General features: G+C 33.3%; 1 protein-coding gene across 3 annotated transcripts; it reads left to right on the plus strand.

The window, feature by feature from the left end:
* Positions 1 to 593: 593 nt before the first annotated feature.
* LOC118035487 (uncharacterized) lies at positions 594 to 9228 on the plus strand. Of its 3 annotated transcripts, XM_035041070.2 has the most exons (15): positions 596 to 845; positions 949 to 1034; positions 1736 to 1890; positions 2676 to 2740; positions 2861 to 3040; positions 3136 to 3187; positions 4128 to 4373; positions 4470 to 4603; positions 5089 to 5263; positions 5410 to 5469; positions 5554 to 5820; positions 6812 to 7070; positions 7158 to 7363; positions 7565 to 7615; positions 8379 to 9228. In XM_035041070.2, exons 1-15 carry the CDS (start codon positions 775 to 777, stop codon positions 8667 to 8669), a joined length of 2298 nt encoding a protein of 765 aa, XP_034896961.1. In that variant the 5' UTR covers positions 596 to 774; the 3' UTR covers positions 8670 to 9228. The 3 variants fall into 3 exon arrangements, with proteins under 3 accessions (XP_073260255.1, XP_073260254.1, XP_034896961.1); XM_073404154.1 differs by having other exon boundaries at positions 594 to 845; positions 5410 to 5820; positions 8408 to 8540; XM_073404153.1 differs by having other exon boundaries at positions 595 to 845; positions 5410 to 5820.
* The last annotated feature ends 7144 nt before the right edge of the window (positions 9229 to 16372 follow it).

The following is a 16372-nucleotide window of genomic DNA, read 5'->3' on the forward strand; positions in this document are numbered from 1 at the left end:
TTCTATGAGGTTATCATGATCTCATTTTTTAGGTCTCAAGTTAGTCAATTAAACACAAAATGACTTAATTTTTTTTATGTCTTTTAAGAGGTCACACGTTCTTTTATATGTTTTTTTTTAAATTGATTTTTTTAAGTTTTTCCTTTCATCATTTAGTTTATTTGAGAGTCGACCTTCATTGTTTTTTTTTTTTAAATTGTTTTATATAGAGTTATATGAGAGGATTGAGTCATGAATTTGATATGCTGATTTGAGTTATTTTTTTTAAATGATTTTTTTTTCAGTTTGAATTTCAATGTTCGATTTGCTTATAATTTAAGCTTCAAATGTTTTTCATTTTTCTTGTTAGAACGCTATTGTTTTCTCATTTAATTTTTATTTTGTTACCAAATAAATTATTGAATTTTTTTTCTAAATATTTAAAGAATATCTTTTTAAAATATTAATATATATTTATTTTTTCGTATTAGTCATTGATATCCTTTAGGTTATTCGAATTAATAATTGATCCGTACCTTTCTTCGGAATTTGAAAATGCTATCATTATCATCTTTTTTTTTTTTTGTTAAAACAGCACGGGCAATTGGATCCATTTTTGGAAGGTGATTTTAAGAAAAAAACATACAAACAGGGACAGCAAACAAACAAAACCAAAACAAAACAAAGAAAGGAATGGTACATTCTTCTTCCTCTTGAAAGAAGCATGCTGTGCAATTGGTTTAAATCTTAAAAAAGCTTAGGCCAAAGAAAACAGTCTGTTTGTCTTGATTTGCCATGTTTGAAACTGTGCAAGAAATTGCTGTTTGCATTCACAGGTTTCACAACCTCGACCTTTTCCAACAAGGGTAATAATGCTCTCTCCATTTCTTCTCAATCATGTTCTTATATTTCTTTTTCCTTTTTAAAAAACCGCTCTTCTGGGTTGTCTTTTATTTTCTGGGTGTTTAGATGGTATCAAATAAAGATCAGCATGCGATGGGAAGATAGAGGGTATACGTCTTTAGCAACCCCTGCAAGGGTTGTTCAATATGAAGGTAAAGCTTATTCAACTCTTCATGCTGCTATTTTCTTCTTTTTCTTCGTTTCTGTTTCCAGGTTTTCTTTGTAGGTATACAAAAGTTTGCCTGTCACAAAAAAAGTTGGGGACTTTTGCCACATTTCTTGCTAATCAACCACAATTCTTGTGCACGTTACAAACCTCAACAAACTCATAATTTCCCTGTTTTTGTGTCTCTGGGTTTTGGTTTTTTCCCCATATTTACAGAATATTTCACTTAGAGCAAAAAGCTGTGAACTTTTGCTATATTGCTGGTTAATCGACCACAATTCTCATTCACAATGTATTCGGGGTGTTTGGAACATGATTACGGTAATTTTTTAAAATAATATATTTTTTTATTTTTTAAAAATTATTTTTAATATTATTAAATCAAAATGATTTGAAAACATTAAAAAAATATTAATTTAAAATTTAAAAAAATAAAATTTTTTTATTTTTTTTTTGTTTTTGAAAATAAACAGAGCCCAGAGAAAGTTTGTTTATTTGGGCAAATTTAGTAACTTTGAGAAGGAGCTTCTTAGGATGTCAATGTAACAATAATTTGTTTTCATATTTTATATGCTTTGGTGTTGTTATTGTTCTTGCTCAGAGATGCAATTAGCTTTTGTGAGTTTTTTCTATGCTCATTGTTTATGGTATGAGCTAAGAAAGAAATGATATTTACTTGAGCCACAGCTCCTGATCTGGGTGGTGAAAACATATATGGGATATGGAAGATTGATGATACAGATAATAGTTTCTTGACACAGCCTTTTCGGATTAAATATGCAAGACAAGATATTCGTTTATCTATCATGATCTCGTTCACCCTACCTCTCGATGAAAATGAGGTAATCTATACTCCTCTCTCTCTCCATCTCTCAGTATGTGTGTGAGCGTGAAGCTCACGTGCCTTATACAATAAGCTTTCCTTCTTACCTCATATAGTTACAATTAGAGTAGAATATGCAGCAGAATGTTGCCTGAGTCAAGGGAGGTGAAACCAACTCGAAGACAAACAAACAGCTCTAGAAAACAGGATTTACTATAATATAACAGAATATAGTATCTTTATGTATGGTCTCCTACTCTGCTTAGTGTTTTTGATACCGCCTATCAAGGTTGGTATATATAGCTGGTCTGCATCCAATATGAAGAGGCCTGGTGACAGAGAATCGTTCCTGTGAAAGTTTCTTCTATGTACATGTCAAAACTCCACCACCTACATTATGATATTGCATCATTGCTTTCATGATGACTAGCACTCTGTCTTGTGAAATCATTGCCCTTTCTTTCTTGTGGCTTTCCTGAGAAGGTCATTGGAGATCACAGGGCTTAAAAACCCATGGATTACTTGTCTGTATCAGAAAGAATTGGAATGTTGCATTTCTTAAAACTAACAAGATTGAGGAACTGCTTTCAAAAAACTTTCAACCTCTGCTGTTCCAGAAAAAGGGTGAAAAATATTATTTCCTTCTGATTCTTCAAAACAACACCACTCCTTTAACCTGGGGTTTAATGAAAATACTCTAATATCTTCACTGCATATATTTATTACAATTTTGGTACTGTACATGCAAAATTTACTGATGCTGATGTTTATGGTCTTCAAACTGATATGGTGTACACTTTGCAGGGTCCATCCACCTCTGCTGTTATTTTGAAATTTGAGCTTATGCAAGCTCCTATAACAGAGAGCATGTAAGTTGAGGGATTTTGTTATTTGATTCTTGAATAAAATGATTTGTTGTTTTATCCTACCCACTCAATGTTTTTGGATTAAATTAAGATATTCTACTGATTGATAGGCACGCTGTGCAGGGTTATGGCTTCTCCGAATGCTTCTTCTGTTTCAGTCCATGAATTTCGAATTCCTCCTAAAGCTCTTCTGGGATTGCATTCATATTGCCCTGTACACTTTGATGCATTTCATTATGTGCTAGTTGATGCAAGCGTGCACACCAGTCTATTGACAGCTGGTTCTTTCATGAAGGTACCCAGGTTTGTCACCCTTCCGGCATCTAATTAAGCAACCCGGTCATGATCGCATTTTGACTCTTGTTGCCTAATATAACTTGATGAGTTGTATCTTGCAGTGGTTCTTATGGTCAAGATGTTGCTGGCAAAATTAGTGATGGAATCAGCCAAGTATGCTCTTACACAATGGATAATCTTTTGCATGCTTTTATCCACTCCACTTAGCTTTGTGCCTTCATGCATTATCTTATTGTTTAAATTGCTAGATGTTGCTTCTAGCACATCTGATTTATGATGACAGTATTTACTTGCCGCAACACTTTTGCACAAGCGTCTGTATATTTGAGTGAATGCACTACTTTTGTTCATACATGCATGCGCATATGTGCAAATTTGCATACTGTTTTCTGCAAAACTTGCAGTTTACTCTAGCTTGGGTTTAGTCCTACTCATTAGAACTGGTGTACTGTCCAGAAAAGCAATTGGTTGAGTGGGTTGGTTGTGACAACTTCCTGTTCAACTTTGTAGTAGAGCTTTCTGTCACTCCTTAGGTTTTTGTTTAAAAAATACTATAAGGAGCTCCCAAATTGCTTCAATAATGAAATGTATTAGAATAACTTCATAATTCTTTATCTGCCATTGACAAAGTATTCTTCAATTCCTTTTTCCAAAGGTATCCAGAAATTGCTTTTTGTGAGATATTGTAGATCTTTTTACAAGTTCATTCCTTCCCAAGTGCAACGAGAAGGGAACATCTAGATTCACCCAAATAAGAAACACCCCTAGAAACAAGTGGTGCTCAATGGATGCTTAAATGATAGTTAACCATTATGCAACTTGTGAGCATATAACACATGTTTTTCCTTTTAAGTTTAGTCTTTTTCCTGCAAAAGATGATTGATGAGAAAAATTCTAAAACTTCTGCTTTAAAGAAAATACAGCTTAAGAAAGTTAAAAGTTCTGTGTGGTTGAAGCCCAAAGGTTTGAAGATGCAATCACATGTTTAGATTTGAAACATGCAGTTATCCAGTATGGAGGAGCCTGTTCTTTAGTTTTATTCAGCATTTGTGATATTTTCATGGATTGAGATTTTAATTTTGTGATTGGCCAGGCATTAGGTGAAGTGGCTTCTTTAGATACAAAAAAGATTATGCTTGTTAAAGCATTGTTGGTTTCCCGTGATACATTGCTTGAAGAGCTACAAAAAATCAGCAAAGGCATTGGACATGCGATTGATTTATCTGATTTTATCTCCAATATGGATGATATGAGGATGGCTGATTCTATCATGCAAGGAAATCTGGGTACTGCAGATGGTGAAGTTTCAGGACAAGGAAATCCACATAATGGTCTTGAGGTCCTTCCTATAATTTTTATAGTTAACAAATTTTGATTTTACTTTCAGTTTGAGTGCTTTCTTATTTACTTAATATTTTTGTCTCTTCTTGGAAAGAAAGCAAACGGCACTGCAGATTTTCAAAGTGATAATTTGCCCCACATTTCAACGAAGGCTGTTGTTGTAAACATTTTTCATTCATTGGGTGCTCAACTATCGTATTTATGGAAGATTTTTTTGCAGTTCCACAGGTTTGCTTTCCCACCAAATTGACACATTGAGTTAGAATTTTTTATATTTTCCTCTTCCAAGGTAAGGATATGATTCATTTAGCAAGTTGTTGATGTGACCTTTCTTTTAGGTACATCACAACTGACCGTAGCTATTTAACCAAAAAAAGTACTTCATCCCTTGCATTTTCTTAAATGCTTCAATACTGACAGTACAGTTTGCTTGTTGAAGAACAGTGAAGACACTGATTTTTGGTGTGTTTTTAAAATGGATAGTATATACCTATGATGGAATTTGTGAAATTTATGATGGACAAGCTTGCAACTACCGTGATTCTTATTTTTGGAGTGATTTCTTAAATTTTTATGATAACCTATCGGTCTTCCTTTATAATGGATTTGATTTATGCTTATTGTTGGTTGCATTTAGTAAAATGATTGGTTGATTCAGATTCATTAACTTTATCTGCACTTTTTTAACTACTGACCTTTTTGCTTCATTCCAGGGCAAACAAAATAACAATACTGGAGTTTCTGCGTGATGTGTGGACTAAAGATCGACGAGCTGAGTGGTCGATATGGATGGTGTACTCTAAGGTCGATATGCCTCATCAGTACATAAGCAGTGGAACTGATGATTCCTTCTATCATGGCCATAGAAGATCTTCAAGTGTGTTGAATGTAAATGTTTTCATTTTTCTGCCCGTTTCCTGTTTTTTCCTCTTCTATAGACTATTAGTCCTTTTTTGACTTTCAGTAATAAACACCATTATTTTTTTTAATTCCGTAGTCTCCAAGTCAATTTTTTTTTTTTCTGTTCTACACAGCCTGCCCAGAGTGCAGCTACACGTGCTGACCTTCATCGGCGAAGTATTGCCCAAATGAGGGTGAGTATTACTCCCACTTTGAATGATTTGTTACAGTCGTCTTGTTCTTTGGTGTTACACAGGGTTGGTATTGTTTCCATGCAGATTAATAATCGGTCAATTCAAGACATGTACATATTTGGGGATCCACTACGAATTCCTATCATGATCGTGGAACGTGTAGCTAATGCTCCAAGGCGTACTCTCAGTGAAAATTCTTACTTTAGAAATTTGGAACTGGTAGATTCACATAGCTTGCACTGTGGACCTGGCGCCGAAGCTGAAGCTGAAGCTGGTAAGAAGCAATCTGGTGGTGTGCTACCAAAAAATGGTCGTGAATTGAAGGTTGTCATCTTTGTGCATGGGTTTCAGGCAAGGCTCGCTCTTTGTCCTTTCCCCCAACCCATGTAGCTAGCTACTTTACAATCCAATGTACAAACTTGTGCTTTAATTGATTTTACACCATTTACCAAATAATTGATAACCTGTTTTTTATCACTTGCTGATTGAATTTTGTTTTTATCCTTGCTACACCTAAGGAGCTGCTTCATTGCTAATTAATTAGTTTAACGCTTTGCAGCTTGCACCTTCAAATTGTTTCTTTAGAATGAATTTCCTTAATTATTTTGTTTATCAGGTATTTGAATAAATTCTCCAAAAGAGAGTTTTGATGTTGGCATAATAGAGGTGATAAATGGGATGCAATTGTTATGGAATTTTGATTGTGTGTTCCGGTCGAATCTTCCTTTTTCTGTACAGTTAACGCTTCTTTTTTTTGGCACCATAAAAAAGTGCCTTTGATTGGTCAATTGAGTTTTTAGCTGAGGCAAATATTTGAACTTTCCAAAACTTGAGCTTTTTACTTTTATTTTAAATGCTTGACCTAGACTATTAAGTAATGGCTTGGCTTCCATCATCTGAAAGTTTAAATTTAGCCTGGGTTCTTTTCTAACAATTTGATTCATTTCTTCCCTTCAGATAACTGGGAACTATGGGATGAAAATTGTTTTTGTAGATTAAACTTTATAAATAGATTATCTTTTTTTCATAAGGATTTGAATCTGTTACCATGAATTTATTGGTTTATAGTTTCATGCTTGAATTATTTGATTGTTTGAGTCTGTTTCATCCACATATTTGTAACCTTCTGAAACCAAAAACCAAGCTGTTCTTGAAGTGAATTCTATATTATTCAGATACTGGGTAACAAATTTTATCTTATATCATTCTTTGTTTTTGCAATTGATTGTCCTGTGCTCCTGGACAATCTGTAATGAAGTCTATTCTATTCCTCTTGTGAACTGTGTTCTAGTTTTATGCATAAATCGGCTTAATTTTGTTTGTCACACCTACAACACACCAGGGACACCATCTGGATTTACGCCTTGTTCGCAATCAGTGGCTTTTGATAGACCCCAAGATGGAGTTCCTAATGTCAGAGGCAAATGAAGACAAAACATCTGGAGACTTCAGAGAAATGGGACTAAGGCTGGCACAGGAAGTGATCTCTTTCCTTAAAAAGAAAATGGATAGAGTTTCAAGATCTGGTTTCTTAAGGGATGTCAAGCTTAGCTTTGTTGGGCATTCTCTTGGAAATATCATCATAAGAACAGCATTATCAGGTAATATAATCAATGCAATGCAATGTCCTGCCATACTTTTCTATTAATCTGTAATTTGACACTTGCTTTGTATTTGTATTGCCACAGAGAGCATAATGGAACCATACCTAAGATACCTGCACACATATGTTTCTATATCTGGCCCACATTTGGGGTATCTCTACAGCTCAAACTCTTTGTTTAACTCTGGGATGTGGCTTTTGAAAAAACTTAAGGGAACGCGGTGCATTCATCAGCTTATGTTCACAGATGACCCAAATCTACAAAACACTTTCTTGTACAAACTCTGTGAGGTACTAAGAATCTTATTTTGTTTCTTTGATTGATTATAGAGAGAGATTACACTATAAAAAGAATAAGAAAAAGAAGTGATGATTAGGATCTGAAAAATAACAACTTGCATTTCTTCAAGCAGCCTCCGTGTGTGAAATCATAGCAGATGCTGACTTCTACTTCTTGACTGAGTTCTAAAACTGTTTATTTTGTTCTTTCAGCGGAAGACATTGGAGAATTTCAGGCATATAGTACTGCTATCTTCACCCCAGGTATGTCATGCCTCAAAAGAAAACTTCTTGAAGGTCTCCAATTGTTTAGCCATTTCTCCTTTGTTTGCTAACAACAGGCACACGATACATAAATGTTCTTACACTAAAATCTGTTTGCAATGGGGATCTATTTACTGGTCAATTGGAAATAAGGGGCACCATGAATTGGCCTTCTTTTGCAGTATGAAGGGCTGCATGTATGCCTGAGGATGAAAGAAACAAAAACACTAAAAGATACATCGGATTTCTTAGATGTTTGAAACAACCATGAAAGCACATATTTGACTTGTGTTAAAAAGGAAATGAAAGCACAGGCTCCGTGTGAAGAATTCTTAGGCCTTGTTTCGTTTGCCAATTCCAAATGAATCACTTTTAATTTTATTTGAAATTGTACTTACATTTAACAGTCCTAATAAAACAGAAAGGGAGTGATTTATTTCATTTCAATAAAATATCACATTTCTTTTAGAATTGCAATCGTTGTTATTGGCAAAAGGCAGCAGCATTGAATAAGGAATGTAATTTTCTCGACTCTGCACGACCCAAACATACCTGTCGACAGGCTATTTCTTGAAATAGCAGTGTCATCAGAGTCATAGGTTCATGCTTCAGTCTTCATTAACTTTGCCTCTGCATTTAAAATCTCATCTACACTCTACAGTATTAATTGCTTTAAATATATCTTGAAGCTCCATTTTGTGTATGATATCAATTTAACATATGGAAGTTGTGATGAAAGACTAGTTTATTACCATTTTCTCAGGATGGTTATGTACCGTATCATTCTGCCAGAATTGAACTGTGCCATGCTGCTTCCATGGACCACTCAAAAAAGGGCAGGCTGTTCCTGCAGATGCTGAATAATTGCTTGGATCAGTTGCGAGCACCAACATCTGAGCATCGACTGTTCTTGCGCTGTGATGTAAACTTTGATACCTCTGCCTATGGCAGGAATCTGAACACAATCATTGGGCGGGCTGCTCATATTGAGTTTTTGGAGTCTGATGTTTTTGCAAAATTCATAATGTGGTCTTTCCGGGAACTGTTCTGTTAACCGGCACAAAAAACTGACGTCCTTTCCACTTCAACTTTTCTAGCCGCTGGCAGTTGCTCCCTTATTTCTGGGCAACAGGGACGAAAAAGTGGCCAGGTGTTGGCGACGTGATGTCCAAGAAAATGCCATATCCTTTCATCTGGGCCGGGCAGATGCCAGAGTTGTTGGTTGCTGTGAATTATTGGCCTGAACCTAATTCCACATGAAGAAAGACATGGTATGTAAATATTGTTTCTGACACATGCCAGCAGGCCCACGATTTTTGTGCGATATGCAAGAGGTGGCCGTTCATCGGTTGGGATCTCAAGCTGCACAAAGCTTACCAGTAAACTTGCACTGAAGTTTTGAAGAATGAAAGTGTAATTATTTTTCTAGGTTAAACCAAGTTAGCTGGGCAATGGAAGCACTTGCTTTCATGGCTAGATAGATCCCCAAGGACATGCGTAAGCATTTATAGATGTAATCTCTACCAGATAGGAGGATTATTTTTATAAGCAGGTCAAGGAAATGGTGATGAATGCTGGGTATATCTTGGATGCAGTTCGAATTATTTTGTTTACTACTTGCTGTTAAACATCTGTCCATGTCAATTCGAGTCCTCTGTTCTCGCTAGGAGACAGCAAGAAATAAAATCTGGAGATGGCATGCCCTCTTTTCTAAGGTTTTCTTGCCAGCCCTCTTTGCAGACATCTAACAGTGTAAGAAAAGAGAGAAATGCATGGCGGTGTGCTACGTCGGGTGTTAGGGTTTTCTTTTTTTCTTTTTTCATACCAGAAATACTGCACTTTATTATACAAAAAAACATATGATTGATTTGCATAGCCAAGCCTTGAACTCTTAGAACTACCCCTTTAATCTAAGTTGCAAATGATAAATTATATTCATCGGAAAAGACGTGTGAATACATAGGTATCAAAACCTCTTTTTTTCATCGAAAATATATTAAAAAATTAAAATAATAATATGAGAATCATAAATCCAACAATTTATTCTATTTATAGAAAATAATCATTCTAGAAGACATCAAATATTAAAAAAAAAATATCAAAAGAGAAGAGGGAACAAATAATAATCAAATTTACTTTTGTGCTCTCATCATCTCTTTTTTATAAACAAAGACACGTAATCTGTATTTCAATAAAAAGCCAAAACAATTATCAAATATAAAGACACATTTCAATCAATGATTATCACTCAACCATTTTTAATGTGTACTAGATGATTATCATGTAATCTGGTGCGGGTAACATCAATTTTTTTAACATAAAAATATATTTAATTGTTGCTAATATATTTTCTAGTTGAAATAAATTTTAACTTAATAGGAGTTGATTTGATGTGATCTAAACAATTAGATTAGTCTAAAAATAACTTAAATAATTACTAAAAACATAGTTTGATTCATAAAAATTCAAGAAAGTATCTTTTTTTTTTTTAATAAAAAAATAATATTGAAAAGACAATATATTGGATCGATGTAGGTCAACTTGTCAAATGTACGACTCAAATCGCGTAACTAGAATAACCTAATAAAAAACAAATCGAAGCAAATCATGAAACACCCTTTTCAATCAACCAAATATTGAAAAATAAAATTGAAAAACAATTCATTTAAAACAAAGACTAAAACACAAACAACTTGAATTAACCTAAGTTAATTTGTTAAATCTGCAACTTGAGTTATGTAAATGAGATAACTCTATAAAAAGTAAATAAAAATAAAATATAAAACTCAATTCTCAATCAGGTTAATGTTGAATGATGAAATTAAAAAAAAATCAATTAAATGAAATCATTGGTCTGCGCTACACTAAGGGTCGAATCAATTTTTTTAACATAAAAATATTTTCAGGTGTTGTTAACATGTTTTCTAGTAGAAAAAAATTTAAACCGCATGTAAGTTGATTCAATATGACCTGATCAACTTGATGAGTCTAAATACGATCTAGACAATTGTTAAAAATATAGTTTGACAAAAAAATTTCTAGATGACATTTTTTTAATATTAAGATAAAAACATATTGAATCGATCCAAGTCAACCTGTCAAATCTGCAATCTGGATCATGAGATCAAGATAACACCATAAAAAAAAATCAAAACAAATTATAAAACTTAATTTTCAATCAAACCAATGTTGAAGGATAAAATTGAAAAAAAAAAAAAAACAACTTGGGTCAACTTGGATTAAATTGCTAAATCTGCAATAGTAATATGTAACCCATGTTATGTGACTCATGTAACTCCATAGAAAACAAATTATGAGTAAATATTGAATTATAAAATTGAAAAAAAAATTAATTAAACAAAAAATACAAAAAACATAATCTCAACCAGCTCGAGTTAACCCGTTAAATTCGTGACTCGAGTAATGAAAGCAGGGTAATTTTATATAAAACAAACAAAAAAGGTTTTTTTTTGTTATTGTTTTAGCTCCAATATCTATACAGTTCAACAACCTGGTAAACATTTCTTTCCAGCGTGTTTGAGAGTGTGATTGTGATTGCGGTTGCTTTTCATTTAGAAAAGTATGCCAATAATGTTATTTTATTTTTTAAAAATTATTTTTGAGATCAGCACATCAAAATGATTTGAAATATCAAAAACATATTAATTCCGAGCAAAAAAATAAAATTCAAATTTTGTGAAAAGTGCTTTTCAAACGCAATCCCAAATGGATCCGAACAATCACCCTATGTCTTGTGATTTGGTTCAAGAATTTGGAAAAACCTCAAGGGTTTCTTTCTCAAGACTAGATGTCAACTGATAATATAAATATAGAAATCAAATTCAATTACTTGTTCGTTGTTTGGCTGACTTTATATATTCTCTGTAGTTCATATGGTACCGCCCTAGCTAGTTTGATATGATGAAATAACCTTAAAACTTGGTTGGCAGATTCTTGGAGGTGCACTGAGAGCTGCTCATGGCGGGGTGTGCAGTCAGAGAGGAAGCTTTGTGCCAATTGCCGACCTGTACGTACAAGGACAAGCCGGAAAAGTCAGCTCTCAGCTGCAAGCTTTCGTTGAATGCCGGGAGCCAAGAACTGGTTTCCAGGTATGCTTTATTGATGAAGAAGAGAATAGAGACAGGGAATAAGCTCGTCAAGGATCTAGGACGATGCTGAAGTAGAGAAACCACATTGATCTCTCGCTTGTAATCTTTTTTATGTTTAACGAGTACCGTATTCTAAAATATAATATTATTAATTTGAATTAAATAATAAAATTCAAAACCAATAAAATTTTTGTAAAATTAAGTTAACCCCTTGTGCTGAAATCCAAGATGCAGAGGAATCTGTCAGTGAGAATGCTCGCTTTCTTTACATATGGCCAAATGTTCTTTAACTATTTGTTGACAATGAGGATTTATTTGCTCAAGAAATTTGTTCTTGAAGGGCTCTCAGAGGCTACAAAAGAAACTCCTATTTCTATTTCTACACCCTTGATGGAATTTGTTTGTCAGAAACGAGCTGATAAGGGTGGAAACAAGGTGCATTTTAAATGTACTTTCTTCTACTTTCTTTCTATTTAGTAAAATCAGATGATTCTGCAAATCGTCTACAGTATAACTACATAAAGCCTGAAATGGAAGGCATTTTTCAGATATTCTTACAGGGCCTTGCATAAGAAATGCGATTCAAATTTGGACGACATCTTATGATCGATATCTTCCCTTCTAACTATGAATAAATGCATCCATTAGTGAAAGATGTTGGGAAATCCGACCAGTGATGCACTGATAGTTACTTATTAAAGGCTAAACATACTGACACAATATTTAATGTGGTTTGGCAAACCGCCTACATCCACGAGAGAGGTTCATATTATTAGACATAGAGAAATGATACAATACAAATACATGGAGGAGAAGAATCACTTCACTCAAACTTATCTCTCAGCTCACATTGCTGCCCTTGCAACTCTTATCTCTTTCTCTCTTATTCTCTTCACACACTCTTTAATTCTCTCTCATTTTGCTCTCAAATAATACCTTTATTTATAGGCATCAATGGTAAAACAAGAGTCCATCAATTATGGCAGAAATGATAGCAGCACATGAGTTGCACCATTTTTATCAATGGTTGGTGCAACTATCATTGTAGCCTTTAAACAATGACAACCCTACTTCTTAGAATAAGTGCACATGTTGTTGTCCATTAATGACAATATCCCAACAAAAGATTCTATCCATCTAAGGAGACACTAGCAAGCTTGAAATTATTATTTCAAGTTTTGACTATCAACTGCTAGTAATGATCACAAATGCTCAAAGGAAGTGAAATTTGTTATTCAAGGATATCTTAAATTACAAGGAAAGTGATAGAATGCGATTTTCTTAATCATCTCCATTTCCTCTTAGGCTTATATCAATGTTATCTTAACAAACTCTACATCCATGGCAACTGTAGGGTTTGGCTGTTGTTAAGGGTGGGAAAAGAGCTGGGTCAGCATCTCCGACCAATTCTGGTTCAAGTAATACCAAACGAGGCTCTGCTAAGAACAAGGTTTTTTTCCAGAATTATAGCCACAATCTGTTTCAAGCAAACGTTATCAGTGTTAGGAAAATTGTTCTTGTTGTACCTTGTTTTTCTGTCTTGATTTAGTCTGCAGTTAACTGATTGATAGCATGATTAGTTCTTGGCTTTAACATTGAATGAATAAATTATCTTGAAGTTTAAGTCAAGATGGCATAATTCTTATGCAACTTCATATTATCTCCTCTGTTATTGCAGGTGGATGGCATAATTCTTGCTCCGCTACGACGTAGTAGGCATGAAATCATAATAATTTTGTAAAAAACAAATTAAAACAAATTAATCATACAAAAACAAACACTAGATATACTACAAAGATCGGTGAAAAATAAATTTAATGCTTTTAAAAAACATTAAACATTAAACCTTTCTTAAAATATATATATATATATATATCAAACTCGAGATTCAAGTCATGAACTCTATTGGGTTTAATAAAAATAATATTTTAATTTATTTTGCTAAATATATAATAAAAAAATTTTGAAAAGGGAGGGGGGGGTGGATTAAGTGATTTACAAAATTCTTAAGAACAGTATTCTTTTTATTCCCATCAGGGAAGGCGTATCCATAAAACTTGTCCTGTGAACAATTAGATTTGGCTTTTATTGTAAACAATAAATGGACAGGGGAAATCAAGAAAGAACGCAATCTTTAGGAAACAAGATACTTCGTTTCAAGCAAGTTGCCCTTTGTTGTCCGAAAGAAATTTCAGGATCTGTGGTGTGTATGTGTTTTCTATATGCAGTTTTTGGAGTTGAAGGTGCTGTTTCTAAAATTTCTCTGGGTGCTGAGTCCGGAAAGGAAAAAAAAAATCTGCTTTTTAAATGAAAAGGGAATCTTTTAAATGTTTTTCTCTTCTCTTTTGTTGATTCATTTACGATCTTCGTTTTCTTCTTGTGACTTGTGCCCTTGCTCTCATGTACACGCTCGCGCACGCACCCAAACCACTCAGCATGGACGATTCTGATGGACTTTTTTTTTTCTTTTTGAAAACTACGATTCTCATCTTTCCTGATGCTAGCAATAATGCATTTTATTGCCCAGGAAACTGAGGGCTTGTTGCAGCAGTTGAGCCTCGCATCTAATGGTGGAAGTTCTGCTTCTGCTGCTGCTAAACAGTGTCAGAGGCATGAAGCTAGTGAGAGGCTGATAAAAAGTATTCTTCCTTCAACAACTGCCTGGGCCCTGAAGAAATTTCAAAACCTGGATATTTAGAGTTGGCTAATCTAGAGGTGGAATATTTATGTATTTGCATTTACTGTATGATTCTGAAACTACTTCTATCAGACAATTCAATCTCGGATACATGTTCAGAAGCACTTCCTGCCTAAAGGAACCACATGATTTCAATGCGTGCTGCACACTACATGGTATCTACCAGTTCCATGGATTCATTGTTTGGAGAGATTATGAGTTAGGCTGGATAATGGCACCTGCCTTGATCTGTAGGCTGCAGCTTGCGGTTGCTCTGCTATTCAGTGGTAGTTTGTTTACGCGTAGCTTTTGCTTTTAAAACAAACTGTACAAACTAAATGTTTGGTTATGATAAAATATACTTTATTGTTGACATGAGACCCACATAAAATTTAGAATCGACTCGCAAGTTTGCGGAAAGCAGTTGAGAGCTGTTTTCCACAAACCTACTGTTTATTATTTTATGGTGAAGTCCGGACATCAAAACACGTGGTTGTTTTTAACCCTTTGGTAGTTACCCTTTGACTAAAAAAAGGAAGTGTTTTCTATCCTTTGGCACAAATTGACAAAAGAAAAGGTTAAACGACATGTTCTCTAACCTTTGAAATAAAGTTTAATTTAAAGATTTTAATAAAAAATAAATTTAATCTCTAGAAATATCATAAAAATAAAAAAATATATTAAAAAAAAATCTATCTAGGCTTTTTTTTTTTCCAGTACCTTTGAAAAAATAAAATAAAAGTAATAAAGGTAATATAAAAAATAAAATGAATTGAATTAAAAATAAAATGAATTGAATTTTATATTTTTTAAACATCTTAATTCAATTTATTTATGAATTGAATTTAAATCAAACACTATAATTGAATTTTAAAGCTAACTAAATGCATTGAAACGGGTCCGACCTAGTTAAAAAAATTAAATTTTTATTTTTATTTTTTATTGTGTTTTATTCAAAAAAATTAAAAGGAGATCGCTTGATAACGTATCATTTGCAGAATTTAATCGCAATTTCAATTTTGTTCATGAAGATATTTTACTTAATATTGTTGTGCGCTTAAGAAACCAAAGAAATTGTAGTCCTTATCGGATGGATTTCATATGTGATAAAATTGTAGATAGTTTAATAGAACAATAATAAATATTTGATATAAATATTATTTATTTAATAATGTAATAGCAGTAGTTAAATATACAATATTTAAATTAAAAACTATCAATATATATATATATATATATATATATATATAAACTTAATTTAAAATGTATTTTTTTAACCAAACACATTAAACTATTTTTTATTTAACCATAATTTTAATCAAGGTTTTATAAATACCTACTCAACCTCAACTTAATTTGAGCCTCGGTTTCCAAGAATCGGGCTCCGGGATGCCAGAAAGAATGCAGCCTGGTTATTGTCAGATGCTTATGATGATTTCAACTTGCAGAACATAATTGAACATTTTTACTTGGTCTTCGCAACCATTCATCCAGGTCTTGGTTACCATCACTTGACAACAGATGGAATCAAAGAAAATTAACGTTAACACTATACTCTGTGCTCATATTCATTGCACGGTTTATTAAGTTGTGAATGAGACTATTTCACACTTTGGTCCTTGTAATTTCAACACTTACAACTTGATTATGAAACTTTATTTCTATCACTTTTTAGTCCTTGAAAACGAAGGACGGAGAGAGAAAACTCTTGACCAAAAATTCTAATCTTAATCTCACTTGATTCATCTTAAAAAAAAAAAGTTCAATAAAGATAGTTTGAGCTTTTAATAAAAAAGAAATATAAAAAGTTTATTTTAACCTGATTTGATATGAGTTATGAAAATGTGTTTAAGAAAGATTTTTTTGTGTTTATAGGTAAAAATAAGTCAATTTAGATTTTGTGGGTAAAAAAATTTAAACCCTAATTTTCTAGTCATTAAAAATAATAAGAAATTACCACCTTTGAAATTG

The sequence above is a fragment of the Populus alba genome, chromosome 13, assembly GCF_005239225.2.
Source record: "Populus alba chromosome 13, ASM523922v2, whole genome shotgun sequence".
Classification (NCBI taxonomy): domain Eukaryota; kingdom Viridiplantae; phylum Streptophyta; class Magnoliopsida; order Malpighiales; family Salicaceae; genus Populus; species Populus alba.

Coding starts and splice junctions, on each gene's coding strand:
- LOC118035487 (XM_073404153.1), top strand. CDS start 775: ATGTTTGAAACTGTGCAAGAAATTGCTGTTTGCATTCACAGGTTTCAC. Junction 2,741..2,860: donor GCTCCTATAACAGAGAGCAT/GTAAGTTGAGGG, acceptor CACGCTGTGCAG/GGTTATGGCTTCTCCGAATG. Junction 7,071..7,157: donor CATAAGAACAGCATTATCAG/GTAATATAATCA, acceptor GTATTGCCACAG/AGAGCATAATGGAACCATAC.